The sequence below is a fragment of the Calypte anna genome, chromosome 2, assembly GCF_003957555.1.
Source record: "Calypte anna isolate BGI_N300 chromosome 2, bCalAnn1_v1.p, whole genome shotgun sequence".
NCBI lineage: Eukaryota > Metazoa > Chordata > Aves > Apodiformes > Trochilidae > Calypte > Calypte anna.
Genome location: NC_044245.1, coordinates 50,038,505 through 50,066,295, shown reverse-complemented (window position 1 = coordinate 50,066,295; position 27,791 = coordinate 50,038,505). Strand labels below are relative to the sequence as shown.

Genomic DNA, 27,791 nt, shown 5'->3' with positions numbered 1-27,791 from the left:
CTTCAAAGAAGATTCAGGTACTGAAATGACCAATGGACCTACACATATTTGGATGTAACTTGCTACTTTTTCCACCAGTTACACTTCACAACATCCTTCACGCCCTCAGAGATGCAACATCATCAAATCTATCAGGACAGTACTTTTTAATCTGAGTTATACATACAAGTTAAAAAAAAAATTCCTTCTCTACTAGCTAACTTCATAATTACTGGTAAAGGAGCATCCCCCTGCTTCTAGCCCCTTGCAAATAAAGAAATTAGATGCATACTCTTGTGTCTTCTCAGATTTATGGGCTTCCCCTCTCCTCACAACAAACATGAGCTGTGTTTTTCTGCTACTAAAACAATCCTGAAAGACTTGACATAGAAATTAACATTTATGGCTCAAAATTATTCCAAAAAGCATACCTACCTATGATTCTGAAAGGAGTAATTCAATGTGTATTGAATAAAGATTTAAGTTGAAACACTTCTTTAAAGATAAAATATTTCAATCAGCCACTCCTTAGAGTCCTAATACTGAAGGTATTCCAGAAAAAAGCATTTGCTGACGTTGAGTTTTTTTAGGGTGACTGGTTTGACTTTGAGGTGTGGGAAGGGGCACTGTTTAAGTTGAGAGGCTTCATTGCAATGATTAGAAGGGCTAGTCACCATGACAGAGGGAGACCAAATAAACTAACTTGGACGGTTTCTTCCTGTCTCAAAGATTATTTTTTAAATTATATTTTATTTGTTTAAATACAAATACCTCATAAAGAGCTGAATTAAGAACTTTAAAGTGATCAGGCAACAGTAATGCCTGCAGCATAGGAAGAAATATAAAGGTAATTTTCAGCTGTAGTGCCTCTGACGGCAGATACAAGATGCTATTTAGCATTAATTATTTTAAATCAGATCAGATTTGCTTGAAACTACATTGATTTCACAACATTTATACAGGACCACAAAAAAACCCCAAATTCATCATATCTTGATTACTAACCAGATTTTAAAGATACTTTTTGCTGTTAGGAGCAATTTCCCAATTTAAAGATCATTACAACCACTGGCATTTACTCAGCAGACACTTGGAAGCTTCTCAAGTCTACTGCAGACATACCATGGCCATGTTCCTGCATGCTTCTACACGCTAAACCAACCATCTTCAGATATAACAACAGGAACAAACAGAGGGGGGGGAAAAGTCATTAAAAAGCCACCATCCATCAAAGAGGAAACAGAACTATCTACTAATTTCCTCATTAGGAAAAGCAAAGAGAGCAAGCCTACTGCAGATCTTCAAGTGCTACCTGTCTACATTAAACACCTTGACAGTTCTGGAATGAAGGTGAACAAGCTTGAAGCTTTAACCACTGACAAGTCTGCAAGAGTTGCTAAAGCAATCCTTTGGTAAAGGGCAGGCAGAGCTACTCTGGCTAATTCAATTTACTTTGAAATGTTTAAGTTACAGCTTATGTCCTGTACATTAAATACATCATATGCTTTTATGGATTCTCAGAGTTTCAACACACAAAAACCCCCAGACTTCTAAAACTTGCTACTAGGCACCTTGCTTCTTCTCCTTTTGAGGAAATCTGCATCACTTCACAGAAAACATGAACTACTTCCTACATACAAGGAAAGCTAAATACTGCAGAATTTGCATAGAAAATGGTACTTCAGGAACTAAGACCTGACTACACCTAAGGCCATGTTTACAGTTTTACTAGAACAACAGCTACACTCAGGAAAACTGTCTTTGTAGAAAGCCAGTATGGACTTAATTGCAAATACATACTTAGAAAAGTGTTTATAAATGCTATGTATTATTATGGTATAAGTTGTTCCATAACTGGAAGAACCAAGCTTGGTTTTTTTGACACAAGTGGCCAGGACTTCCTTCCAGGCAGTTAGCACAGGTTCCTCTTTCAAGTTTCTTGCCTCTGTCTTCCTGAAAAACATCTTCAATATAAGTCTCAAGGGAGACAAAATGAGTGCTAATTAGCAAATGGACAGAATCATCTGACTTAAAATACTGAGGTAGTATTTTTTCTGAAAGAAATCAAGTTCATATGCTGCCAGACTGCCCTATGATGTGAATGAAAGCCCGGCAAATGAGAACAACTGGGAGATTCGCTTGAAAAATAAAATTAGGATCAGAGCTAAAACTCCCTTGTAGATGCAGCTACCTAGCACTGCTTCACCAGACCAGAAACACAAGTGAGACTTGCTAACTAGTAATACATGTGCTAACTAATCAGCTAACTAACACCAACTGTAGAATAGAAAAATCTTATTTATGATGTATCCCAGGGAGAGAAACTTCATTAATCCTAAAAAAATTTTGCAAAACCAGTATCTAATTACATGACAATTCTAGTCTTCAGCACCTTTTCAAATCCAAGAGGTCCCAATGGGATCTAGGGAGGTGGTGGAGTAAAAGGGATCTGACATGGGGCAGCATGATCACTGTGTGTTCCACCCTTAGGAAAGAGCAGCAAGCCTTCTGGTGCCAGACAAAAGGTATGGGGAACAAAAATCAGCACTGATACTTTATGCACAATCCGGAGTTAGGCTATAGAAGCCCTAATTTTAAAATCTGAACAAAGAATAACCTCTGCCTCAAGGGGATCTTTTGCATGATCACTGCAGGCCTTAGTCGTCTAAAAGCTTTTTCCTGGATAAACTACATAATTATAGGGGTATAATTTATATCAATCCAGAAAGGAAACAAACCTCCCTTCTCCCCTTATTCCTCAAAACTTAAGGGTCTGTCTTCCCACACCCAGGGAGTGAGGAAGTAAGCTTTTATTCAATCAAGAGAGGAACACACCCAAAACAGTTTTTTCCTTATATTATATTTCTTATACATCTGTACTAATGCTTTTGGACTCCAGCTTCCTTAACAAAGAGACTTGCTGTTGGTTTGTTTACTCCTTTTCCTTTCAAGTGCAGCAGCATTGTTTCCTCTACAACAGAGCAGTACTTACTTTCCAGTCCTCATCCCCCCAGGCCACCTACATCAGTCCCCACTGAGTCAAGAGCCACTTTTGCCAACCCCACCAAAACATGGTGGTGGTTTTGACCACCGAGGCAGCAGGATTCACACAAAATACTGAAGATGCTCCCCCTTCCAGAGCCGAAGATGAAAATTATAATAATGCTGGTGCCTCGGAGGTGGAATATAATTACTGGGAGCAACCAGCTGTCTCCACTACTAAAGAGGGACTAGAAATTAGTTCTCTCAACCTTCTACTCAGAAATTGCACCCAAAAAACTAAACCTGAAACAGCCGATGTATAACCATGTGATTTGTTTCAACTATACTCCTACTCTGAGATTTCATAAGCCACTGAATAAATTTTATCTACCATTCAAACATTAGTCCATTGACTCACGCAGCAACAAACTGCACAATATGGCTAGGCTATTTTGAGCATTATTTTGGCAAGTATATGCAAACGCACTGCAAGAAAATTAATTTAGCAGCACTGGATCACAGGAAAGGAAACTTAATGCAATCTCTCTCCTTGCAGAAAATGTCCACTGAAAATGAGGGATGGCACAGCATGAAGAAAACATACTCCTACCTGGAATGTATTGTTACGCACAAGATCTCACATGATTTCATAAAAGCCATCATATATGAGAACCTTTTTGCACAGTAGCTTTATAGATTTATTTATATACTAAATAGATTGGTATTTATGGAAAACAAAACGAAAAGACCCTATAGCACTTCTCCTTTAACACTGTCCTTACCTTTTTCACTCACTGCTGGACCCAAAGCAATAGATAAAACACTATTTTAGAACTTAAATGCATTCACCTGAGAAGGATCAACATTAAACCACCACTACAACTCATACCCTTAAACAAACAGTGTCAAGAAAAACAGGCATGTAACAAAACAGAAAACTCTACTAATTCATCTTGGTCATACCATACACAATCAAGTGTTTAGTTTTGGCTTATGACCAAGGCTAACTACTAATTAGCAGCCTCAGAATGGACATATAAGCAGCCTGTTCTGAAAGGCAAGCTAGAGTAGTTTCGACAGGCTATGACAATGACATATAACTATGACAAGTCATAGTCACTATGCATAAGCTCAAATATAACAGGGAATACAGACATGATAGTGGAAAAAAAAAAACAAAAATCTTGTGCCACCCCTCAAAAACAGCATTATACAACTTACAAACACAAATAAAAATGATAAAATTTGACTGCCTTTTAGCAAAACTTATACTTAATTGGAAACTTGGTTTTTAGAGAGAGCATTCAAAGTCTTCTTTGCTACTTTGCAAGAGTGTTTAAAAAACAGCAAAACCCACAGAACCATAATTTCTACAGCCAGGTTTTGTTTAAGAAAAAATATGAAATCCACATTCCTATAGTGAAGGTCATTATAGCTAGCTTGAGTGAAATTAAACACCTGAAAATAGCTGAAGATGACAAAGAACCTAGGAATAGGAATCTGTGTATTCTTTTGTATTCTTTGCAGCCATACTGGAATCAGAAAGAAAAATTAGTATATTCTGCTGTTTTGGATCTATAGTTGGAGATGGAGACTTCAGACTGAAATGCTATGCCAAATGCCCTTCTTTGAAGCCAGTAAACTAACCCAGCTTCTCAACAAGCTACAAGGAAAAAACCAGGAAAACTCTTTGGAATTGAAGTAGTAAACAGATTCATCCATAGCATGACTGAGACCATGAACAAATGGACCACCACACCCATGCTAGAACCAATTCTGCACTTAACCTTCAACAAAATGCTCATCTTTGCTAGACATGAATCACGTAAGTTACCCAGAGGATTACCAAATGACACTCTGACAACAGAAAGGGCAGCACCAAAACACATTTAAGCCTTCAAGAGGAAACACCCAGTGAGCTCACATGTAACAAAACCAGGAAAAAAAGCTTTCGATGAAAGAGGCATGAGGAACACATGCTTATAAAAAGACCCCATGATACAATACTCAGATGCATTCCAAAAGTGTAAACTGAACATCAGCAACCGCATTCTTTCTGAGCAGTGTCTCTGCACAATGTCCCCGACAATGTCCCAGGCAGGGTACAAACCCAACTCAGCCAGCCTGATAAGAAGCCTACTCTGACCCACCTACTTTGTAACAAACTGAGTTCCGTGACAACTCATTTCTGCTGACCCTTGAGGGAAATGCTGCAACCTGCATTGACCTCTCCCAACTGCAGGATTCCAATGTGACTTATCTTCATTTGCAAGGACTTCACTCACCTCCAAATCTCAAAAAGCTGTGGTATTCAGCAGGTCTGAGGTAAGAGTGGGTGGTGGGGTATCAATTCACCTTTGTTAGCAGATCTGACCAAGGAAACTTCTCCATGAACCATAGCTCTCTGCTTGCCTTCTCAACAGCCAGCTATGCAGTTCCCACTTCAGCAGCACCCAGTGCTAAATCTCAGTCATGGGGCCCAAGCCAGGAGGGCAGGACACAGCAGGAATACCTGTCCCAGTCACGTTTTTCCACCTTTTTGACCTTGGCAATTCAGTTATACAAATTTTTTTTTTCAAATTATAATTTACATCTCAATACTAAGCAGCAATAAAAGAAGCTTCCTTTGGTGTTTTTTTTTTCTCCATTTTCCCTTTCAGTACTTTCCCACCTTCACACCCAGCATACCAAATTCTCACTTTCTCCCATAATAGCTTCAAGAACCACAGCTTTTGCTGCTTCTAGAAGGTGGTAATTCTGAAGAAACACATGTTTTGACATATGCAGTCACTTTAGTTCGAATATGTGGAAAGAGCTAAAGATGTCTTTGAAAAGTAAGTAATAAAAACCCTTCCAGAAATGGTCCAAAATACATCAACAAAAAAGCTGAAGCCAGAAGCATCAGAAACAAGATCTCTACAAATGGCTGGACATGAAAGGATACTAAATATATTCAATAGTACTGCTATGACAAAGCAGCTTGAAGAAAACAAGTAGAAAGGCATATGAGATATGGCCCTTGATCATCCATTCTTGAAAGCATAAATATAATCAAGGCACAATTTAACTAAAATACATAAATTAATAAATAAAAACATACGTGGGTCAACTACAGAAACAAAGAAAGGGTTTTTTTGTTATCTTAGTTGGGAAATAAATTTCCTCAGTTCCTTATTTCTCCTGGGTTTGTTTTGTGATTTCTGTTTTGTTTTGTCATTTGTTTGTGTTTTTTTAAGACACCTCATTTAAAAGCTTCTCACTGTAACAAGAAAACCCAGTTTGGTGTTTGGGGTATTTTTTATCCTTTTGCTCTGTATGTAAACATGACCTATGAAGCAGCCTTATCTAAAAAGCCAAAAGAGGCAGAAGGAATCTTACACACTAAACAGAGACTGTAGGTTCATGTCACTCAGACAATACTGTCAGTGCTAGTATATGCACCATAAATGTGAAAAAATGAGAAGATTAAAAAGATATATACTTTATGGGGGAAAATGCTCAGGAGATTAAATACACAGCAATTACTGCCTATCAAAATTTGGCATGCACACCCACCTCTTCAAAAGATACTACAGTCTGCAATGTATCTAGTTGTGCCAAAGCCAATCTTTTATCTTTCCTGTGAAGTTAAAAGTGCTAGAGGCTCTTAAGTTCTCACCCAGTCAGAGCCAGCCTCAAGCTTCATCTTAAGTACATTGACAAAGGGTGGTGTTAGAACTGTGTTTCCACCTGAAGAAAACAACCTGCTTTTGAGAGATGATGCTTTTTCTAGGAAGCATTAACCCTTCTAGTATACCTCCCAAGGTCTAGCTCCCAGTGTCTGGGTAATTACCAAGCAGTTTTCTCCTCCTTATTAAAAACCTGCAAGAAAACACCAAGAAAAAAAGCCCACCACTTTATTATTAATGAGATTGGGAAGGTTGTTGGAGAATTAAAATATCAGAGACAAGAATATGGACGAAAACGCAAATTACTCCTTTAACCACTTAACTGTGAAGAGAAGGTGGCTTCTCAAAAGAGAGCACTCCATACAACACTAATATGAACAGCAAAAAGAAGTGAAATGCCTCCCTAAAACCACAACATGCAGCCAGTAAAGATTTACCTAAGAATGAAGATCCTACCTTTAGCATTATTTTTGCATTCAGCAAGTGAAGGATAATATAACCTTACAAAGTGGTATCTAATTTAAATCTCTTTAATATGTAAACAAGAACACATCGTCTTTAGCAAAGTATGGTTGTTAGGCTTTTTAAAAATTGTTTTGGGGTTTTTTCAGTTTAATAAACTATTCAATTAAACAGTACTAATATTCAACATAAAGCTAAAATAAATTTTATTTTCTTAATTGACAGATGCAGCTTAACCAGAAAATTAAGGGAACTGTTAAATGCACAGTGCTGACAATCACAACCTTATTTGAATAAATAGAAAAAATTATTCTGCATCTGCCATCAGCTCATCTTTCTTAGTAATAGCAGGGAAGCCTTTCTTGTGCAGCTTTCCAATGGCACAAAATATCATACAATAGTGTATCAATTTTTAAATGCTAAATGTATAAAATAATCAGCTATAGGTTTACTCAATAGCTGTATGGTCTTTAGCAATTTTTTTGAAAATAAATACAAACATCTTCATACTCTGTATATACAAATTAGTGCCATTCAAGTAAGAACTGTCATTATATAAAATTGAATCAAATGCTCATCTGCATCTGAGGCATCCAACTTACTTCAACTTTTGTTAAAAAAAAAACAAAACAACACTTTTTAATAAAAATTCACAGTGTCTGGTTAATGAGAAACTGAAAATATCCTAACTTCACCTAATAAATAACTGCAAAGCATATCAAGGACACAAATTTAGCCAGAGAAAAATTCTGAAGGGTTTTAGGTACACAAAGATTTCAGTCCTTTCAAACTATCAACAACTACTTCCATATTCCTGTACTCTGCACCTGGCTGAAATGGTATAGAAGCATTTTGGTAATTTTTTGAGGCAAAAAGAAACCACTAAAATGTGAAATGAGAAAGATGAATGGTTAAGACTCCTACACAGCATGTCAACCCTCTAAAGATCTCTAGATTATAATGTTGTCCAGCTCTAGAAATGCTTGAACTATGCAGTTATCACAAACGCATTTGACAGAAGCTCTGGCCAAGTAATTTCAATAACCATGCTGTAGAGCCTGCGTTTCATCAGAAGCTCAAGAACTCAAGGGACAGCACAGCACTGTTCACACCATTCATTGAGTGAGATGTGTACGTGTGTTGGACCAAATATGCTCCCCCATACCTACAGTAGTAAAATATGACTGCGCAGTGAACATCAGCAGGATAGTCCTGCTGGATTTGACCCTTGGTTTTCCTAACAATAATGTACAACACTGAAATAACAGATAGAAAAATGTGCACAAACTCAGGATTTTGCTTTTTCCTTCACTTAAAACCCACACTGCTTCCCCAGATACTACGTAGCCAAACAAACATAACATACAAAAGACCTTTGAGAAAGATGTAAAGTCAAGCATGACCCCAAGTGCAAGGAAAATTTTAAAAAGCTAGCCTGAAACAACTGCTCTTTTAGCATGAACATACAGTCAGACAGTTGCTCACTAACATTTTTAAAGAATTCAGTAAGATGTTTCAATACAGGCTATGTACAGAACTTAAAATCTTTGATCTGACCAAGTGCTCTATAACAGCACCTTCCTGAAATGCTCATTAACTGCCATCAATTGTGACTTCAAAATGAAACCTAGCTTATTTTACATCTAATGCAAAAGCCTTCTCCTGACAGAGGACAAAAGCAGATGTCCAATAAAAAGCACAATGAAGTGTTTCAAACATGGGATGGGCAGGACAACTTTGAGAGATTTCATCCAATCTGAACCATTCTGTTAAAAAGGCATGCAAGTAGTGATATTTTCTTGAAATACCATTTCTCTCCCAACGTTCATGGTGCTAGTTGATAGAGATCTTTATTTTGACTTCTTAACAACATGTGCTTGTGGAAAGTTACAAGCAGCAAATATGAAAACAGCCATAATCAACAGTCAGGCCCTGGTGCTGTTCAATGCAAAATTAATTCTGAAAATCCAAAGGCACTGACTTCAGCTAGTCACAAACTCTGAGCAAGAAATGGCTGCTTAACACTTACCAGCAGCAAGGCTATTCCGAAGCCTTTTAAAAGGGCACAGATAACTGCAGGAGGCACACAACTGAAGGATACCTGTTTTCTTCAAATTAGTAACATGCCATGATTTCACCTACTGTCACTGTGCTGATCCTCCTGGTTTCCTCTATTTTCTACTTACTCTGCCATCTGTATCCTTGCTTGCCTCAGTCAGCCCCTCAACACAATTTAATAGGCATTAGAAAATACAATTACAGCATTCTACATTGTGCCCCAAAAGCAAATTACTTCTAAAAATTTGTTATTATCAATTAAGGGAAAACAAACAGATGAAAATCTATAGCAACTCAGAGAAAAAAAGCAAACAAACAAAATAAAAAACAAAAGCACAGATAGAAAACTTCAGAAGACTGCCAAAACTGAGGGACAAGATTTATACTGCCTAGAAGTTTGTCGATTATTCAGTACAGTTGATGTTTTGAACTTCTAGGACTCAACTACTCTGTAACTAGAAAGATAAATAAAAATGTTTTGCAATTAGTTGTAGGATAAATCCTTTTGTTGTTACCTAAAGCAGAAGCTGTTTTTTCAGTAGAAAATGTAAGAGCCCAAGTACCTTCAAAGTTCATAAAATACCTCCCCCAAGTCAGTTTTATTTTGTTATCTGAATGCCTGTCATTTGAAAGAAATTGATCAAAGCAGATATATTCACAATAAAATAAAAATTTGGAAACTTCAATTTAACAGTGTATTTAAAAATTACATCATTTTTCTTATTGTATAGACTGAAATAGCTGTGATAATTCAAGCCAAATACTCCAATTCAAGGAGAACTTAAGCCTTAAATTTAGCCTGATCATCCATGTCTCAACTTCTTTACATTCAGCTACTATAATTGCTTGATCCTAGAATTACTTCACTATTAAACAGTTCAAGTTAAACAGCTGATGAAAGGACAAAAAATGCACAAAGCAAGAACCTTCTTTCAGCAACACAATGCATATTTCCTCAGAATGGAAGTACAAAGATTTAGTTTCCAAACACTAGACTTTGTTATCCTATTGAGTGAATTTTTAATTCAGGGTATTCCATTAATTGCTCAAAGGCCTCTCTGACAGATTGTGCCATTTGTCATGTAAAGCATTTTCCAGGGGGCAAGAAAAAGAAAACAAACCGAAGTCTCTTCACCAGTGGTAGATGTGAATAGATAATAAAGAAAACAGTGAAGTAAAAAGAAACTGGCAGTAAACTTTCTCATACCTTAAACCAAGGAAGAACAGATGGTAAAGAAGAATTGCTGTCTTTCAAGACAAACAGTTACTGACTCTCAAAAACCTACAGCTCTCTTAACTCTGCAGTGTGGGACAGAAACTTTAACTGTGTCTCCTCATCAGAGAAACTGCGCAGCTGTGAAACAAATTAATGGATCAGTTTACCATAGATACAAAGTAAATGTTTTACATCCTGACATCATAGGGTTTGAGGAGATAACTTATACAGATGAAAGCTCAACTAGCTCTTTTATTGTATCACAGGTGAAAGATCTGAATAAAACAACTTCAGAATTACTTAATTTGTAATAAAAATCAGGTTACTCCAAAGTAATACAAACCCAACTAAATTTGATTCAATAGTTCAAATCCTATTAGTAAACTACTGGTATGGCCAGCAACAACTAGAGCCTTCATAACAAGCATTTCCTTCATGGCTGAACTTAAGATTTCATTACATCACTGGCAAGTATCATTTAAGGTCAAAAAATACAAGTCTTAAATGACAACAGATGACGGATAGCAAAGCTCAGTGTCACCCTGAACTGCAAAGTGCTCCACAGACATCCAACAACTGCTTTCAGGTCACTGGATTACCAGCTTTTAACTCACTTTGCACTAGAGAAATGGACCCATTTAACTCACTTTGCACTAGAGAAATTAGCCCATAAATTAGAAAATTAACATCTAATGACTTTAGACAGCAAAACTGCTATCTTAAAAAGCATTGCTGTTTGCAGTTAGAGATGTCACCTAGGGATGCTTCACATTCCTTTTAAATAAGTAAGGGGTCACCTGATGTAGAAAGCAGCACCACTTCATGCACCCCAACCAGTAAAATATTACAACCAAATGCTGATAGAACTGACACTTGCTGCTCTTATCAGGATGGCATTTATTCATGTCCTTCCTTTCACTGCATTGCTTCCCATGCTGCAGAAGGCCAAGAGTTCAATTCCTTCAGATCATTTCTTCACAGATCATTTCTTCCCTTCTGGAGTATCATCTGCCCCATGAAAAACACTCCTTTAGCCTTCACAGCTGAAGTCTCATGCAGAAGTCTCATATCAGAAGGATGCAGTATGCATTAGACTTGGCACACTTGTTTTGCTAATAAAATGTCAGCATAATCTCCGGATCTCTGGATTAAAGTCAGAAGTCAGAATTTCAGTGATAAAAAGCCAGAACTGCTTGTGAAATAAGGAAGTCAGGACCCTACAAAAAGTTTTCACTTCAAGCTTAACAGAGGGAAGGAACTACACTGAATGGTATAATACACTTAATACAGCAGCTTATACCAACACTGAGAGAAATTCAGAACCATTTCAGGAAGGAATGTAAGAGTTCTTACAGTTGTTACTCATACCAAGAACATAAAACTACCTGCAATGACACATGAGGATGGAAACAAAAGCTGACAAGAACTCAACCAGAAAAACTAAAGTGATGAAACAGCCAGCTGAAGCAGCCTTTCCCACTTCCAACCATGAATAATTCTAAGTATTCTTCATTATTATAGTAAATGACTAGGGGAAAAAAAACCTACCATCAGAATAGAAATGCAAAAAAGATTCTTAAAAGATGCTTATTCTCTTTCATAAAAGAAATTCAAATAAAAGGCAGAGTATGGTATAAACTCTGATTTGTCAGTAAATGTGCTCAAATGGTCAACAGAAAAACATACTAAGCCGAAAATGAAACAGTTGTGTACAACAGCCACAGTACATCCAGAACAACACTGGAAAAAAGGAATAAAATTTAACAATCTCAAATGGAAATTTCAAATGGAAGATCTGAACTGACAGACAGAGGGACAACATGCATACTGAATCATAACAGTCATATTAAATGGGTCAACTGTGGCTTTACTAGAGCTGGAAGTTTAGACCACAAATACTCCATCCAACAATATCACTTTGGCTACCATATTAACTTATTCATTCATGAAGCTGTCAGCATTTCTTGTTAGCGAGCAGGACACCTTAAACCAACAGGAAAAAACAAAGCTGTTCTCAACTGATACAGCATATTTAATCTACTTCAACTTTGACCCTTGCTCTCAGTTTGGAGCAAAGATGGTCTCAAAAACAGTTCTGCAGTAAACCAGCACTTGATTGTGCCAGGCTAAAGAAGTGGCACTGGCAGTGGTCTGACTGCTCAGAGGTCGCTGCTTACCAGATGTGGAACATTTTGCTCACACCCTACCAATGCACCTCGACAGCTGAAGGCAACCTGTGGAAGGCAGAATCAAAGCAAGTGTTGGCCACCTGATAACCAATTTGAGAAGCAACATGTATCCTTTGGTTACATACCTTCTCTAAGATGGGCTTAAGTTCATGAATTATATTAAACACCATTGTCTGGGCACTTATAAAAATACAACCAGAACACCATGCAGTGATTGATTATTCTAGTATAAACAAAAAACAAACAAATCAACTACATGCGTTCATTTTAGGTAAATTGCAACCTGCCACCACCAGGAACAAGGATCAGATTCAAATGTGGATCTCACTACCGCAAACAATCATAGAATAATACAAGAAATAGTAACTGAATAACTGAGTTTGTGTACATGTACACATGTATTCAGATGTGCAAAATTAGCAAAGACATTTTTATTTAGAAAGAAAATTAAAAACTGATAAGCTAGGATAAGAAAAAACACCTATAGCAAAAATATTTACATAGTTAAAAACATTGCAAAATTTACAACTGGCCTGAAGTCAGCTAATACCATGACAGGATAAATTCTGTAAGGAAGTACTGAAAAACTCCCCAAAGTTTAAAAGAAAAACAAAAATACAGTGATGATGATACCTACACAATGCAAAACACAGTGTCTCATCAAATGGTTCTCATTAAATTCTCTGAATTCATCTTTTAGAGACCTATTTTAAATACAGACAGAAGTAAGAATTCATGCTGTTATGAGACTGACAAAAATTTTAAAAAAAGACAATAGGAAAAGTTTATAAGAGTATTACCACTTGTTTAAAGAACTAAAAGCCAATTAAGTTACAGCCAGATTTCTGACAAGTTATAGTTTTACATACACAAGCTTAAGCAGAAGTCTCTTACCTCAAAAACCTTCACCAGGAAATAAAATTTTAAGGGAATTTAGGCTTTACTAAAAATACTGCCATATAAGAAACAGTTCCATTTAATTTAAATACAACCACTGAAGCTCTAGAGAATCTTTCCTTGGTTTTTCAATGCAACTATTTTAATAAAACTTAGTACTTAAGGTTAGTGGTAAGAAATCAGGATCTGACAGCAAGCATCCAGTAAGAGACACCATGCTGAAGTTGGCTTTGACATAATCTACTCAAGAAGCTTTGCATGTAAACAATCTGAAAGAATAAAACCCCAAAGGATCTTTTAAAAGCTGTCCAGCAAGCACTACAATTCCAGTAAGTGTTGTAGTTGCAAAGGAAAAATTGAGAACTGACAAGGTATCACTTTAAATACCAGCTTCAGTTCTGGCCACTAGAGTCTTTAAGCATTTTTCAATGTAAATCTAATACACTGCCCAGTGAGGGAAACATTTAAAATTATCTTAGCAAAAAAGAAAATTAAAAAAAAAAAATGTTGGTTTTCAGACTGAGTGATTAAAAAACACTATGCTATGAGCAACTTCTGGGAATATTTGAAGAACCAGTTTCTAGATTAGATTAAAAGACTAAGGGAAGTCTTAACATTAAATTGTTGAAATACCAAATTTCAACAATAATACACTACAAAAAACTTCTCTTCCTCCATCAGGTTTCAGACTTTTTTGCAAGTTTAGTTCCCCAACACTAGAAAAAAAGGCACAGGAATATACCACAGAGGCAAGAACAAACTGCATTTCACTGTATGACCAAAAATGGAAGGGGTAGGAAACACCAGAACCTACCCAAACAGCCAACAGAAGACATATGTAAAGATTTTCTAATTGAAATCAAGTAGTCACATGAATCTGTACTTCAAGCTTTCACCTGAAAGTAACTCAGTGGAAAGTGATGCACTGCAGGCCACTAAACTCACTGTTAAGATTACTGACTGGTCATGGCTTGAAAATACTCACTTCTTTTCCATAGAAAGATCTTCAGAGCTCATCTATTCTGTCTTCTCAAAAATCTTTTATAAACTTCTTCCCACAAAAACGAGTGATATAGGTGAGGCACTACTCTGTGAACAGAGATCACTCTAGAGGAACATGTCACCTCTAAGAACACTCTGGCTCCATTCTGAATTCCACCAGTTTTCTGTTTTTCATTTTTATCTCTGCCAGTTCTCTTGTATCCAACACATTTTGGCATTCCCATCAAGTGCATGTAAGTATTAAGCTATCAATTTAAAAATTCTGTAGTCATCATAGCTGAACACATCCACAGAGCCAATACCAGAAACACAGTAAATTATTTTTAAGGTTACAAAATTCTTCAAAGAACTGATCTTATTTCTGTACTTCACTGAAAGCTCAGTCCTCTCAAGAGAGTAACTGCAATCTAAAATATTTTATAAAAAAAAAATAACTTAGTTATGTGGCTCCCTAGTTTCCTAAGGGAGCCACACAAATCAGTTGAACCCAGACTACTACTTTTCTTGAAGAAAGAGCTCCCTAGGAAGGGAAAGAGTGCTGTCTAACCTGGCCACAGCCCACTGTAGCAGCAGTGCCAGACAGTCAGCTGCCACTCAAGGAGCTCAAAACGTGCTGCAGCCAAGGTGATGGCATGAACAGGTGACAGCTTTCAGAGGATAATTACAGAATTGAAGTATTCTGAAGTTCCAGGAGAAAAAGAGATAGGAAACAACAAATAAAAAAGGCTTTGCTAGTTCTCCATAATATGCTTTTTCTTTCTAACATGTGTGTCAGAGAACACCCCTGACTATCCACAAGGAAAAGCTCCATAACTAAAAATGCAACAATATCACCCAGAGAAAGGAAAAGAAAAAAAAAACAAAACCTGAAAAGGTCACAACTTTTTTTTTTTTTCCCCCCAGTACTTTTAAAAGAAAGCATGGTTTATTTTAAGCTGTATTTGTAAAGTAGTAGAGCTTAGAGGTTTCTAAAGTAATGGCAAAGTTAGGCAACAAATACTTAGCAATGATGCTTCCCTGATCCTAAGCAGCCAGCTGTGAAAGTCACACCAAAGGCCACACTCTGACACCGTGGTGGTAGGGACACTACAGAAACCTCAATTAAGAGAAAGGAGTTAAAATCACAGCAGGTCAACAAGAACAGGGAGCACCTCAAAATGGTTTCTACTAAATGGTACTAAATTTTTACTTATTCTTCCTATCCTGCCATGTGCTTAAATCATTTTTTTTCCTGGCTTTAAAAGTGGGAGAGGGAACTAGCAAAGAACAACTAGATGTGAGCACCTGAGGCTCTTGGTACCACTACTTGGTTTGATAAATTAACTGCTCCAGAGATGAACAAACAAAAAAGGGGTAATTCCAATCAGCACATGATCCATCACTAGAGGATATAAGAATTAAACCAGTCCAAGTTTTCTTCAGTGAACGCTGTTTTAAAACCAGTACGCTTTTTCCTTAATATAACTTCCAGTCTGGCAAAATACAGCCCTTTTCTTTGAGTCTGTACCAAAAAGCCATGTTTCTGCATATAATCACAAGTGAAACACTGTAACAATACTGCATGGTATTTTCCTTCAAGTTGTAATCTACCAGTGATCTACAAGGCTTAAGTGACAATTAGAAAACAAAACAGACAATTTACTATAAGAAAGGCTTCCAAACAGCTTTCTCAGTGGAAACTACCAAACAGTTGTTCAAGAAATAGGAAATGTGTAGAAAGGTCTTCTGGAAAGTCACTTCATGGTAAGTGTTCTGTTTTTGCAAATCAGATTTAAAATACAAACAAAACAAAACATACAATTAAGAGTCCAACCTCTAACAAGGCTCATGAAGCCTTAACAAGTTAAAGTATATAGCTCTACAAAAAGCTACCCCAAATAATTTTTATTAATCATATATAGTCTTTAAGATATTTTTTTAAATTATGACTTTGCCTCTTACTTAGGTCATAATTTTTGCTTCAAATCACATTACCAGAGTAACTTCAGTACAAGATTTCCTTATTCAGTGCTTAGAAAAAAGACATACTGAAAAGCAACTGTTCCACACCACAGTACACTAAAACAAAAACACACTCCAATAAAGCAAGTGTAATTATATTCACAGGTAAGATTTTCTTTAACTGTGAGCTACTAACCATGGTAGTCTTACTTCTGGAAGTTTTCTCTCTTAAGCATAAGACATAAGCACGTGCTTTCCTCCAAAAAGCCTACATGGCAGAGAAATACAGAGACTACGCTTTGGATGTCAAACAAACCAAATATTTATGTAGGGTTCTCAAGTGTTTCAACAACGGATACTTGAAGAGGTTACACAAGATTTTGAAAGAAGCAGGCTACTGAGGCAAATTTGACATTTTTTCCACTGGTGAACTTTAATACTTCAGATGTAGAACTCTTGATTTAAACAACTATTTTGATGTCTTCTTTTGAAAGCACCAAGTATTAAATTCAGTTTAACATATATTTCTGCTTCATTTATGTCTTATCCTCAGTGGCAGTGCTTGTTAGTTTTTATTCTACAGAACCAAGACATTTCAGAAGTAGGCAGATTTAAACTACTTATTGCCTTTTAGACTGACCAATACGAAAATCATTGTCTTACGAAGATTTTAAAGGGAAATTCATGTCCACTGACAACTCACGAATAAGAAAAACACAGGACTATTTCAGAAAATAAGAAAAATTTAGAAAAGGCACCAAAGGAAGCTTACAATTAAGAGACAACAGAAATGAGTACTAATAGACTCATTAATTACGAGCTAATTAATGACTAAGTATGAATATTAAGAAACAACAGTAAATGAGATAGAAACACTTAAATATTTATTTATGGCTAACTATTACAGACTAACCCCAACTCCTAATAAGCTTAACTTTACAATAACTCTTAAACCATTAGTAATGAACAGGATAATTTAACATCAAGTTTTCATATGTGTATGCGTGTAGTTCATAAACACTTCACCTTCTAGTTACATTTAATGTAAACACCAGAACACCCAGCAATTAGCAACTCTATTTCATAAAGATGGGGCTTTGTTAGCATTACAAGGCTCAAATAAAGTAATCTTAGGAAGTTCTGATTCAAAGAGCAAGTTGCAGGGGAAAGCACAGCCCACATGGATGAAATGAAGCCACCTCCAAAGCAGAGCCCTCAGTCAGCCTGGGTCAGCTCAGACAAGGAGGCATCTGTGTCCTGAACCTGCTCCAACGAACCCTGCTCTCCATTATTCAACCACCACGAAACCTTATGCACAACCAAATTTCAAACCCCTCTTTCCAGCTCCACTGGTGCATTCAAAGTGCAAGATGCAAGGCGGTTTCACCACACACGGCTAGAGAGAGCCACATCCCCTCCAGTGCAATGACAGGAACTTGGCAGCCTGGGATATGTGCATTTTATGGAGTACATTCACGCTTCATGCACAGGATGAAGATTGAAAGGCTGATTTTCCTCCAAAAATTCTTACTGGAAACAATATCATATCTGTCGGATGCTGTGCTTACTACTTCCTCAGTAGCAAATATTTTACATGGTTAAGCTGAAAACTGATTTATTTCTGCAACAGTCAGTACGACTGTACAACCACGTTGGCACGCCCCTCCAAAACACTGCTCATTTGACTTGAATTCTACACAGTTAAAGACAAAGAAGCCAGGTGTCACACTAAGCACATCTATCACGTTTAACTGAAAATTCCAGACTAAATGGACAACTGGAGAATGCATTAGCTGCAATATCAAGGCTTAGAAACACCCAAAAAGAAAGACTGCACTTCCCAAACATAATTTACTTTCTTCCCTGTAAATTTGGCCACTACAAGTATTGGCTTTCTCATTTGTCATTTCAGAACTAACAGGTAACACACTGACACTGAAAAACCTATAAATAGAACATAGCCAGCAGATGAGTAATTGTGCAATACAGAGGAAAAGGCAGCCATGCATGTGTGGTTCTTGGTAGTAGAAAGAGCAAGCAAATATTTCTATGCCATCTCCTTGAGGTAATCTAACAGTACTCCTATTCAGCAATCACTGACCATATATATATATATATATACAGATTAGCACTAAATTCTAAGATTTTTAAGTAGCTGCAGAACAGCATCATGAGATAAGCTTAAGACCTCAAACCAACTCAGAGTACACTGCTGCAAAGGATGAACACAGCAAAAGATTATAATTCTAAGAATCTAATTGCATATTACAATGTTTACCAACAAACATTATTAATAATACACAAACTATTTCACCTCTGTGTTTAAAACAGATGCATTCTTTCAGAGCACACAAATCCCAGAACAAAATTATTTCTTTTTCCAACCCCTCCCCAGATGTTGAGTACTAAACCATCAGCCACAATTTGGTTCAAACATTCACTTTCAAATATCTGATTTCTATGCTTGGAGGTTGGAAGGAGAAAATTAGATACATTTATAAGTTACAAAACTACTACGAATTCCCCCAGTAGACTTTCAAACAACAACACAAATTCACACACAAATCTCAGTAGTAAGTACAAACCCACGAAGAGTTAAACTAGTAACAAGATTTTCAAATGCATATGCATGATGCTGTACTACAGGCAAATGTAATAACAGCAATTTTACACACTTTCTCCAGTTCTAATACAACACTACATCTACTACTTGTGCTTTTGATGACTTGCTTTGCAATAATGAAATTTGGAGGTACAAATTATACCCTACTCTGGAATAATACCTTATGAAGATATTTTTCTCCCTTTCCCCTCCCCTTTTTCCTGTAGATAGTAAAAAACCAAATTTTCTTCAAGACCAAATAGTTCTGTACCAAATAATTAATTAGGTACTTGGATGCTAGATTGCAAAGGAACCTGTAATAAAGTTCCAAAAGAAAAAGGGAACTCTTGTATTTTGAAATTCTAACTCATTTCATAATCAAATGAAAATTATAAGAGCTCTGCAATGAGTTTTCACTAATCTGACCTTGATTCCTAACTGTCAATACTATTATGTAGCATGCTACACACACATGACTGCAAAAGATATCCACTGTACTGATGACAAACCAGAAGACTATCAAGCTATCCAAATTACAAGAGATAAAAGGCAGACACCAAAAAAGAAACAGCTATTACAAAACACTTAAAACAGTAATACTTATTATTTCAACTATTAGCATGTTAACTCTGAGTCACCTCTTCAGTATATATGTATCAGCTACACATAAATGTAGCCAATTTTAATGGTGTAATATCATACAAATACTGGAAAGAGGGGGAAAAAATGGGGGACTTGTATGTCCTAGCAGGACAGGTGGGAATTTGGGTCCATCAACAAAGCCTAAATGAATGTTTTGCATGGCATTACTCATCCATACTAACTAGGTTTTCTCATTCTCTGTAGTCCCTAGTGAGTGCATTGTTTACATTTAGTTTTCTTTGCAACCATATGAACTAGAAAGATTTAAAATAAACCTAAAATTTTGCAACAAAGTTTTGTGCCATAGAACCGCAGGGCATAGAGGATCCCACTGCCTGGTTACATGCAAGGGAAGATTTCAGCTTTACTTCTGGATGCCTGTTTGCCACTTCATACTCACAACTGTTCAATTTTTTGTTCAAATGAAAATTCAAACTTTTTTCTCAAACTCTATGAATTACACAATTCTCATTCCTTATTCTCCTCCTTATCCACCTGCACACCAGGCAACGCATTCTTTTTAAACACTCTTGATTTAACAGTGTAGAAGATGATCTGTATTTTCTCATAAATTCACAAAAAAATACTGCCATCCCTGTCGTAGGTTTTAAAAACTAAATCAATATACCTCCAGTGATCACCACTTAAAATGAAAAAAGAAACTTACCTACTACCATGAGTGTGAACTCAAATCCTCTCTTCACTGACTTTCGGTAAACTTGGTTTGGAAGGTTTGCAAACCCCACATATCCTTCAAGGTTCTTCTGTTGCTAAGGCAAGAGAGACACGGGGAGAAAAAAAGTTAAAATACAAATCTGTGACTTCTCACTTTGTGTGGGTTTTTTTGTGGTTTGTTTTATTTTTTTTTTTTAATTATTTTATTGTTCACTTCATTTTCAGATTTGCAGAAAGGTGATATCTACCAAACTGTCAACACCCTAAGCCATCTACAAAGGCATTGCAATGAGCTGCAACAATAAATAGGAAGATCTCATTTTTTTTGGCTGGATCCCCAAAAAGCCTGGCTCAGAAAGTTAGCTATGCTAGCAGTATTTTGAACAAGTACGATTTCCACATTATGACTGTGCAAGCACCAGAGTGTACAAGTGCAAGCAGATTACAATACAACTGATTTGTTCTCATGCCAATTTAAAACACAGCAAGTGGTACAAGCATAGCTCTCCTTTGCTCCTGAGAGTCCTGGTGGCACTGACCTGACATTATAAGGACAAAGCTGACTCCCTCTTCTCTTGGCTTTCACAACTAGAGGCTTTTTTAAGTTCCTCCATGGCAAATCCACATTTAACCCTATGCTAATGCAATATGCATCACAACAAACGTTTCAGAAAGGCAAAGCTTCAGTTGCTCTGTACTTTGAAGTTACTCAAGCTACAACCCACTATGAAAAAATGAGAATTTTGGATGACAGAAAAATCTGTTCTCCTATAGGCGCTATTTATTGCCTTAGAACTTCTTGTGATAGATCACAGTTTATATACATTTCATATGTGGCTTTGGATGTTTTTCTATACACAGAATCAACAGACTAAAGTTATTATAGGAATAATTCCTAGAGTTTTTTTAAAAATATGATTTTTTTTTTAAATTAAAGCAAACATTTGTTGCAAAGATCAAAAAAAACCCACCATCCCTTTTAAAGCCCTGAATACCAGAAGAAACAGCTTCTTTGGAATCCGACAGCCCTAGTCAATGGATAGACCAATGACAGAACTTAATTTTCCATTTACCAAACAAACCCTTATGTTCAAGAAATGCTACATCACCACGGAGACATATTATACTGGTGCCATCATCAAATTTAAATAAACCTGAAAAGTCTAAACTTAGCAGGATTACTTTGAAAAGATAGATTTAATTCTACTGCAAATTATAATCAGCTCTCATTTGCGGTAATAGACTGTATCAGTTCTCTTTCCAGTTTAATCAAAAGCAGTGTCTCTCAACTCATTAACTCCTACAGAGTAAGAGAAGAATACCTAAGGATAACCAGAGATGTGTGTTAATGGCTTCAGTTTCAAACACATACAATGCAACAAATGCTATTATTTCTCTAAATGTAGGAATTTTAGCCATATGTCATTGAGAAGCTCTCTTTTTTTAACATGCTTTTTGTTTCAGTTCAGACTTAGGTGCAGCAATAATCTGATCTGAAAGGTTTCAGAAGATTAAAAAGAAATTAGCCAGTTCAATTCAAATTTGAATTAAAAAATCCAAAGACTTTTACTTTTCCCATCTATTGCTAAACTACATATGATGAATACAATCTAAACCCTCATGAATACATTCTAAAACCCTGAAGAGAAGCAAATGCTTCAGAGGCATTTCATGGCATACAGGTGGGTGCTCTTAAATATATTAAATAGCTCCTAAACAACCCATCTCCTTAATAAGTATTAAGGATATACTTACAATTCTTCCTACCTTTTAATGCCTAATACATACTTTTTAATGTATGTCATGCTTATCAGAAACAGTTCACCTCTTCATTCCATCCAGGTAGTACTTTTGCTTGGAGAATGGGTTTATATGCAATTCTTACTTTAAAATAATTTTATTTATCTTCCCTTCCCTTTCACATATAGCTCAACATTCAGGACAGCTTTACTACTAAGAACTTTAGGAATACTGAGTATGAAATGCTAAACAAGAATACATGGCAAGTTTCAGATTGTTTGCTCTGTTATGTGTGTCTATATCATTTACATCCACAATTTTAAATAATGAAATATAAATTTTACTAGCAGAAAGAAGCATGAAGTGTCGCACTTAGCATTAGTGCTGTATTTAACATAAGCATTTATTTTTAAGTCTGATGCCAGATTCAGATTCCTGGTATAAAAATAAAAATTGAAGCTTTCAAAACAGATTTTTTACACAGATTTTTAAAACATTGCATTTGTCCAGAGTATGCTAATTCTAAAACAGACTGAAATAAACTTTTAGAAGAAGTAACATGACTGTTTTTGTTGACACATTGTCTTCCACTGTATTGATCACTGTGCCAAGTGAGATCTCATGTTTCTTATCCTTACAATAGCTTTCTCTTAACTTTTATCCCTTTCTGATTTTCAACCAGCTGCTGATTAAGCTCGGTTTCAGTTCACCTACTAAAACCCTAATCCTTCTTCTATTTCCAGAATAGCTGTAATACATCTTAATCAAAGTAATACTTACAGCTACTTTGTAAACAACACATTTCCATCATTTCCAGTGTTGAAGATATAGATGTAATACATCCAAGAGTAGTCCAGTAAAACGATGATTTTGAACCATTGCAGCAACGGGTCCACATAGGTGCAGCAGCAATCCAGAATGAGAAACAGGGGTGGTGTAAGGAGAGAAATAAAAAGAAAGAAAAAGTTACTTACATTTGACCAAAACTACTTAATCGAGTATGCTTAGTGTACAGTGCTTCAAGTAGCCTTAATATAGCTTGTTTTAAACATGTGACAGCTTAATTTCAGGACCTCCATGATATCTAATGATCAATACTAGTAGTTATATGCAATAATTTTTTTTATTCTTGTTATTCAGCATGCTTTTTGCTTTATCATATACTACCTGAACCTGTAACAGGTTCAAGGGCATTTATTTTCTTCAGAGGTGCTCACCAGAACACGTAATCTCGTTTCAGTATGCTAGTGCACAATATTTTCATTATGGAATGGAGAAGGTGCACAGATCAAGGTCATCACCACTGTAAGTGTCTCTCAGGAGTTTGTGTGTCTGTATTACTTTATGCATCCAGTGAACAACATCAATTCACTTCAGCTGCAACAGTAAACATTAGACCACTGATGTAAATCTGGGCATAACCATCTTTGTTGAACATTCAGAAAATAAAGAACAAGTGAAACAGAACATGTTGAGTGCTCAGCATCACCCAGCTCTGTGGATGACAAGAAACATATGCTAGTTGTCCAACATGGTCAAAACAACCTTTGAAATTTCTGAGCATCTTCCTGGGCTTAAATACTGCAATTAATACCAAAATAATGAAAAAAAAAATCTCAATACAAAGTTCTAAGGTAGCAGTCAGTAATGCCTTCTGAGCCCTAACATCCAATTTTTTACGTCCATCCCATCCTTCCAGAGGCTTGGAGCCTATTTTTAAAAAACTTACACTATGATGGAGACTACAGTACAAAGTGGCACTGAAGTCCCCTTTTCTTTTACTACCTAACGGGATACGAGCCTTCTATTTTTACAGTGCCCATCCCATTCTGTCAGTGTCCAGAGCCATAACAATTGAGCACACTGGGTACTTCACTGCTGCACTTGTCTGCGAGGACAAAAAAAACAAAGCACTGCCAATCAGTTCCAGTCTCAGTCCCTCTCTGTGCCCTTCAGAGAGGCTACAACACATCCTACATTGCTTTGGGAGAACAGATGCATATGCAATTGAACTCTAGAAAGCTGTATAGGCTGGAACTACTATTAGTACAATTAATACTGAAAATCCTGCAGCAGTATGAATGCTCAAATGTTTCGGTATCAATCATCGTAAGCACCTCATATTACTATTGCTCATCATGTTGCACATTGCTACTTCCAACTTTGAAGCAAGGCAGAGATATCAAGCACAAATGACTTCTACAGGAGTTCACCAAGTACAGAGTAGGGCCTGGTTCCCTAGCTGGAAACATTATTACATTAAACAGCTCAGTTTTAAAATCATCATACTGCAACAGCCATATGGATGAGACCAAAGTTCTTGCCTTCTACAGGAAGGAAAGCCTGCAAAAACATGTATCTAAGGTAGCACATACAACTGTGTAAACTGACCGCAGAATAACACTTCTGTAGCCACCAAAAAAAGGCATTTGCTAAGATGCAGGAATTTTTCCACTTCCATAGCATTTGATTGATTCATCTTTCATGCCTTTGCACCATCTTTTTAGCATAACACAAACAGAGCATCCACAAAAGCCCCTCTACCAAGGACTCCCTCCAATTACCAGTACAGTGTTAAAGTAAGGACTTTATAATTTCAGAATCACCACCTATTAGCTTAAATGCTACACAGCACTATCTGCATTGGACAACAACCTTAATACTCTAGCATACTTCACAGAAAAAAAAGTCATTTCATGTCTCTGGTCAGCTCTGCTGCTCTTCCTTAACACTTTTCTAGCTCTATAGTCTTCCAGACAGAGCAGCATGAGAGCCACATACAGTATCCAAAAAGCAAAACAGTTACAGATCCCCAGTCCAGTTATGTAGTATCTTGTTTTCTGTTCCTATCTTACTGATTTGCAAGATGCAACTTGGGTTTTTTGACTACTTCTGAGTACTTGAGCTGATGATACTGTGAACTGTACACATGCACAAGGCCAGCTTAAAGCCGAGCACACAGCATGAGAGCAGTCTGCATAGAGATCACTTTACATTGATCTACACTGTGTTTTAAGTCTAACATTTTAAAGTCCTTGTAGTTGACCATCCTCTCTGCTCTGAGTGCAAATGCAGGCAAGCCATACAAATAATTACAAATTTGGCCTCAGCTGACTTTTGATGCATCCACTCCATTCACTCAATGTTACTTTAATTTAGGTCTCCCCCAAGCTAAATGCCAAAGCCCACATAAAGCTGCTGCAGAGATGACATTTTTAGATCCATCATCTGAACGTATGGATTAATAGCCAGCAGCAAGCTGCTGTAACTACACAACTGAACAAAAAGAGAGGAAGGAGGCACTGTCAGTGGCTTCCCAAGCGGTTTTTAGGAAAAATGCTTACAATCAAAAAACCTTTTTTCCTTGGTTCTACCGAGTCTGTTTACCAACTTTGTTATTGCCCGGCCACCACAATTTACACATCTGCTTTATTCTGTGCTGTGTCAAGAAACAAAACTTCATTCTTCCACTAATACTGGCTGGGCCAAAAGATGACAAAGTCCACTGCCTTACAAAATAGCTTACCTTAACCCTCTTATCAAGAGTAGATACAAATTCAAGGTGAGCTAAAGCCATTTTTTACCTCTACGACATGGAACTTGACAGCTCTATACGCAAGTGCAGCTGCTGTGCACTGGCAGTAACCAACTTCCTGTTAAATGTTGCTGTGAAAACTCTTCAAGGATTTATGACTTAGCCAAATTATCAGCAAGTATTAATGAAAATAGCTGGACAGGAAAAACAAAAACAAAAAAACAAACCAAACAAAAACAAACAAAAAAAAAAAAACCTGTGTGATACTGGAGGTTCTTTCCAGCCCAAGCTGGTTTTGGAGCTTCTCAATCAAACTTATTCTAAAAGAAAGAAACGCGATATATTTTTCCTTAATATCCTTCTAGCATCCATTATTTTAAAAATCTCCAGCTGCATCACAGATAACTTTCAAAACTTTCAAAATCTGGCCACAACTATAAGGAACACAGAACAGTCTTTGAAAGCATATAGATATCCATTGCATTAGATATGTAATAGCAGCATTACTTGTCACCAACAATGAAAATAAAAGGTGATAATTTTTAACTTATTTCACACATTTGGAACAGGGAGCACATTCTGTACATAGAATTTCTCCTACAATTTACATTTCCTATGGAGTTAATTTGTTCTTGTAAGATATCTAGACACTGGGCGATTTTCTTTTAATACACAGTTTAGTTTGGAGCTGCCAAAAAATAAGAATTTGCACCTGCTCTAACAATTATTTCAATAAAACCATCTTTTAAGAACTTACATCTAATTACTGCATACTCTTTAGCCCCTGTAATTTTTATTCAATTTCCTACCATCTATTGAGAGTTTCTAGCCTCACACAGAAGGACTAGTCTATTAAACAGTAATTTTCTTTCATTTTCTCCAATATGCCTGACATGGTAACTTTATTTTCTTCTAAAAGTGCTATAGTTGATTTAAGTCTCCACATCAGTATCTAGAAGCCTTTGAAACCTGCAAGAAGGCCTAGAGATTTACCTTACCAGCATCTTCAAAATCCCTAAAAAATTTCTACACCTTAAAAAAGTCTCTTCCAGCTTTCAATATGGAAGTGATACATAAAACACAGCTACTCCACATTCCCTACCTTGCAACTGACAGTTCTCATTACCACATCATTAAATCAGAATCTTCAGGTAGCAGTATTTAGTGAAGCAATGCTTCTACAAGCCCTGAGAGCCTGTTAATAATAGACTGAGATATATGCAATACAGATTTAAGGAAAGAAAATACAAAAACAAAACAAAGCAAAAAAATCTCAAAAGCAAGGAAGTAACAATACAAAAGGGGGAAACTCATCAGCTCTAGCTGTAATGTTAAGCTTATGCTTAGCATCTCCAAACATGCTTCATTATAAAAAGTAAAACAAAAACATGTGTCAGGTAAATAACATCTCCTATAATCTGCTTGGTTGCAGCCTAGTACTGATGGAAAGGAAATCAGCTCTTTTATTCCCTCAAAAAGGCACCATATATATAGGCAGCAGTACCTATTAAAAGCCTTCTTTGATAATAAGACAATCTGGCTTTCAAGTGTGAACCTAGGATCTTGCTTACATTATAAAAAAATAAAACTATCCTCAAAAAGGAGCCAAAATCAGAGAATAGTTTTGATGTGTACCATGAATAAGAAATAAGGATCTCTTTCAGTGTCTAGAAGCAAGCTGATTAAGTCAATAATCAGTAACTTCAGATGCACTTTAAATTCAACTGTTCCTCAAAATCTCACTGTGAATCCATGAGTCAGTGTAGGTGAAGAGTGAGCTTTGGACTCTCTCTTTTCCTGTGCCAGACACCATCATCTGGTTTATTAACAGTGCTGAAACACATCTGATGTCTAAGAGCAAAAGGATTCAACAAGAAGGATTCTGCACAGTATAAGATCAGAAAGAGAAGACAGCATAGACCATCTGCTCAGCTACAGTAAGCATGTTCAAAAGGAAAGCAGAAAACCCAAGGAAAACAAAGGCGATGTGGCAGGCACACCAGAAGCCTTAACTTGCCTGCTAAAAAATATCTGCCAGCCCTCAGAGCCAGCGTACAGCACACAAGGACATGTCTGAGCAAACTGCACAGACCACAGCATCTACAGAGAACAGAGCCAGTGCTGCAGTTCTTGCTGTGGCCCAAAGTGGTGCAAGAAAGCAGACAACTACAGGAAAATTAAGTCAATTACTTACAAAAACAAA

General features: G+C 36.6%; 1 protein-coding gene across 4 annotated transcripts in view; it reads right to left on the bottom strand.

Annotated features, from left to right (window-relative positions):
- Positions 1-27,791, bottom strand: part of SEPTIN7 (septin 7) — a 74,826-nt gene that overhangs the window by 38,042 nt on the left and 8,993 nt on the right. For 2 of the 4 annotated variants that reach the window (XM_030444513.1, XM_030444515.1), the window contains exons 2-3: positions 26,671-26,675; positions 20,306-20,408 (exon numbers count right to left, since the gene is read on the bottom strand). In XM_030444513.1, coding sequence (XP_030300373.1) covers positions 20,306-20,408; positions 26,671-26,675 — 108 coding nt within the window. The remainder of the gene's footprint in view (positions 1-20,305; positions 20,409-26,670; positions 26,676-27,791) is intronic. The other 2 variants (XM_030444516.1, XM_030444514.1) reach the window with 1 other exon arrangement.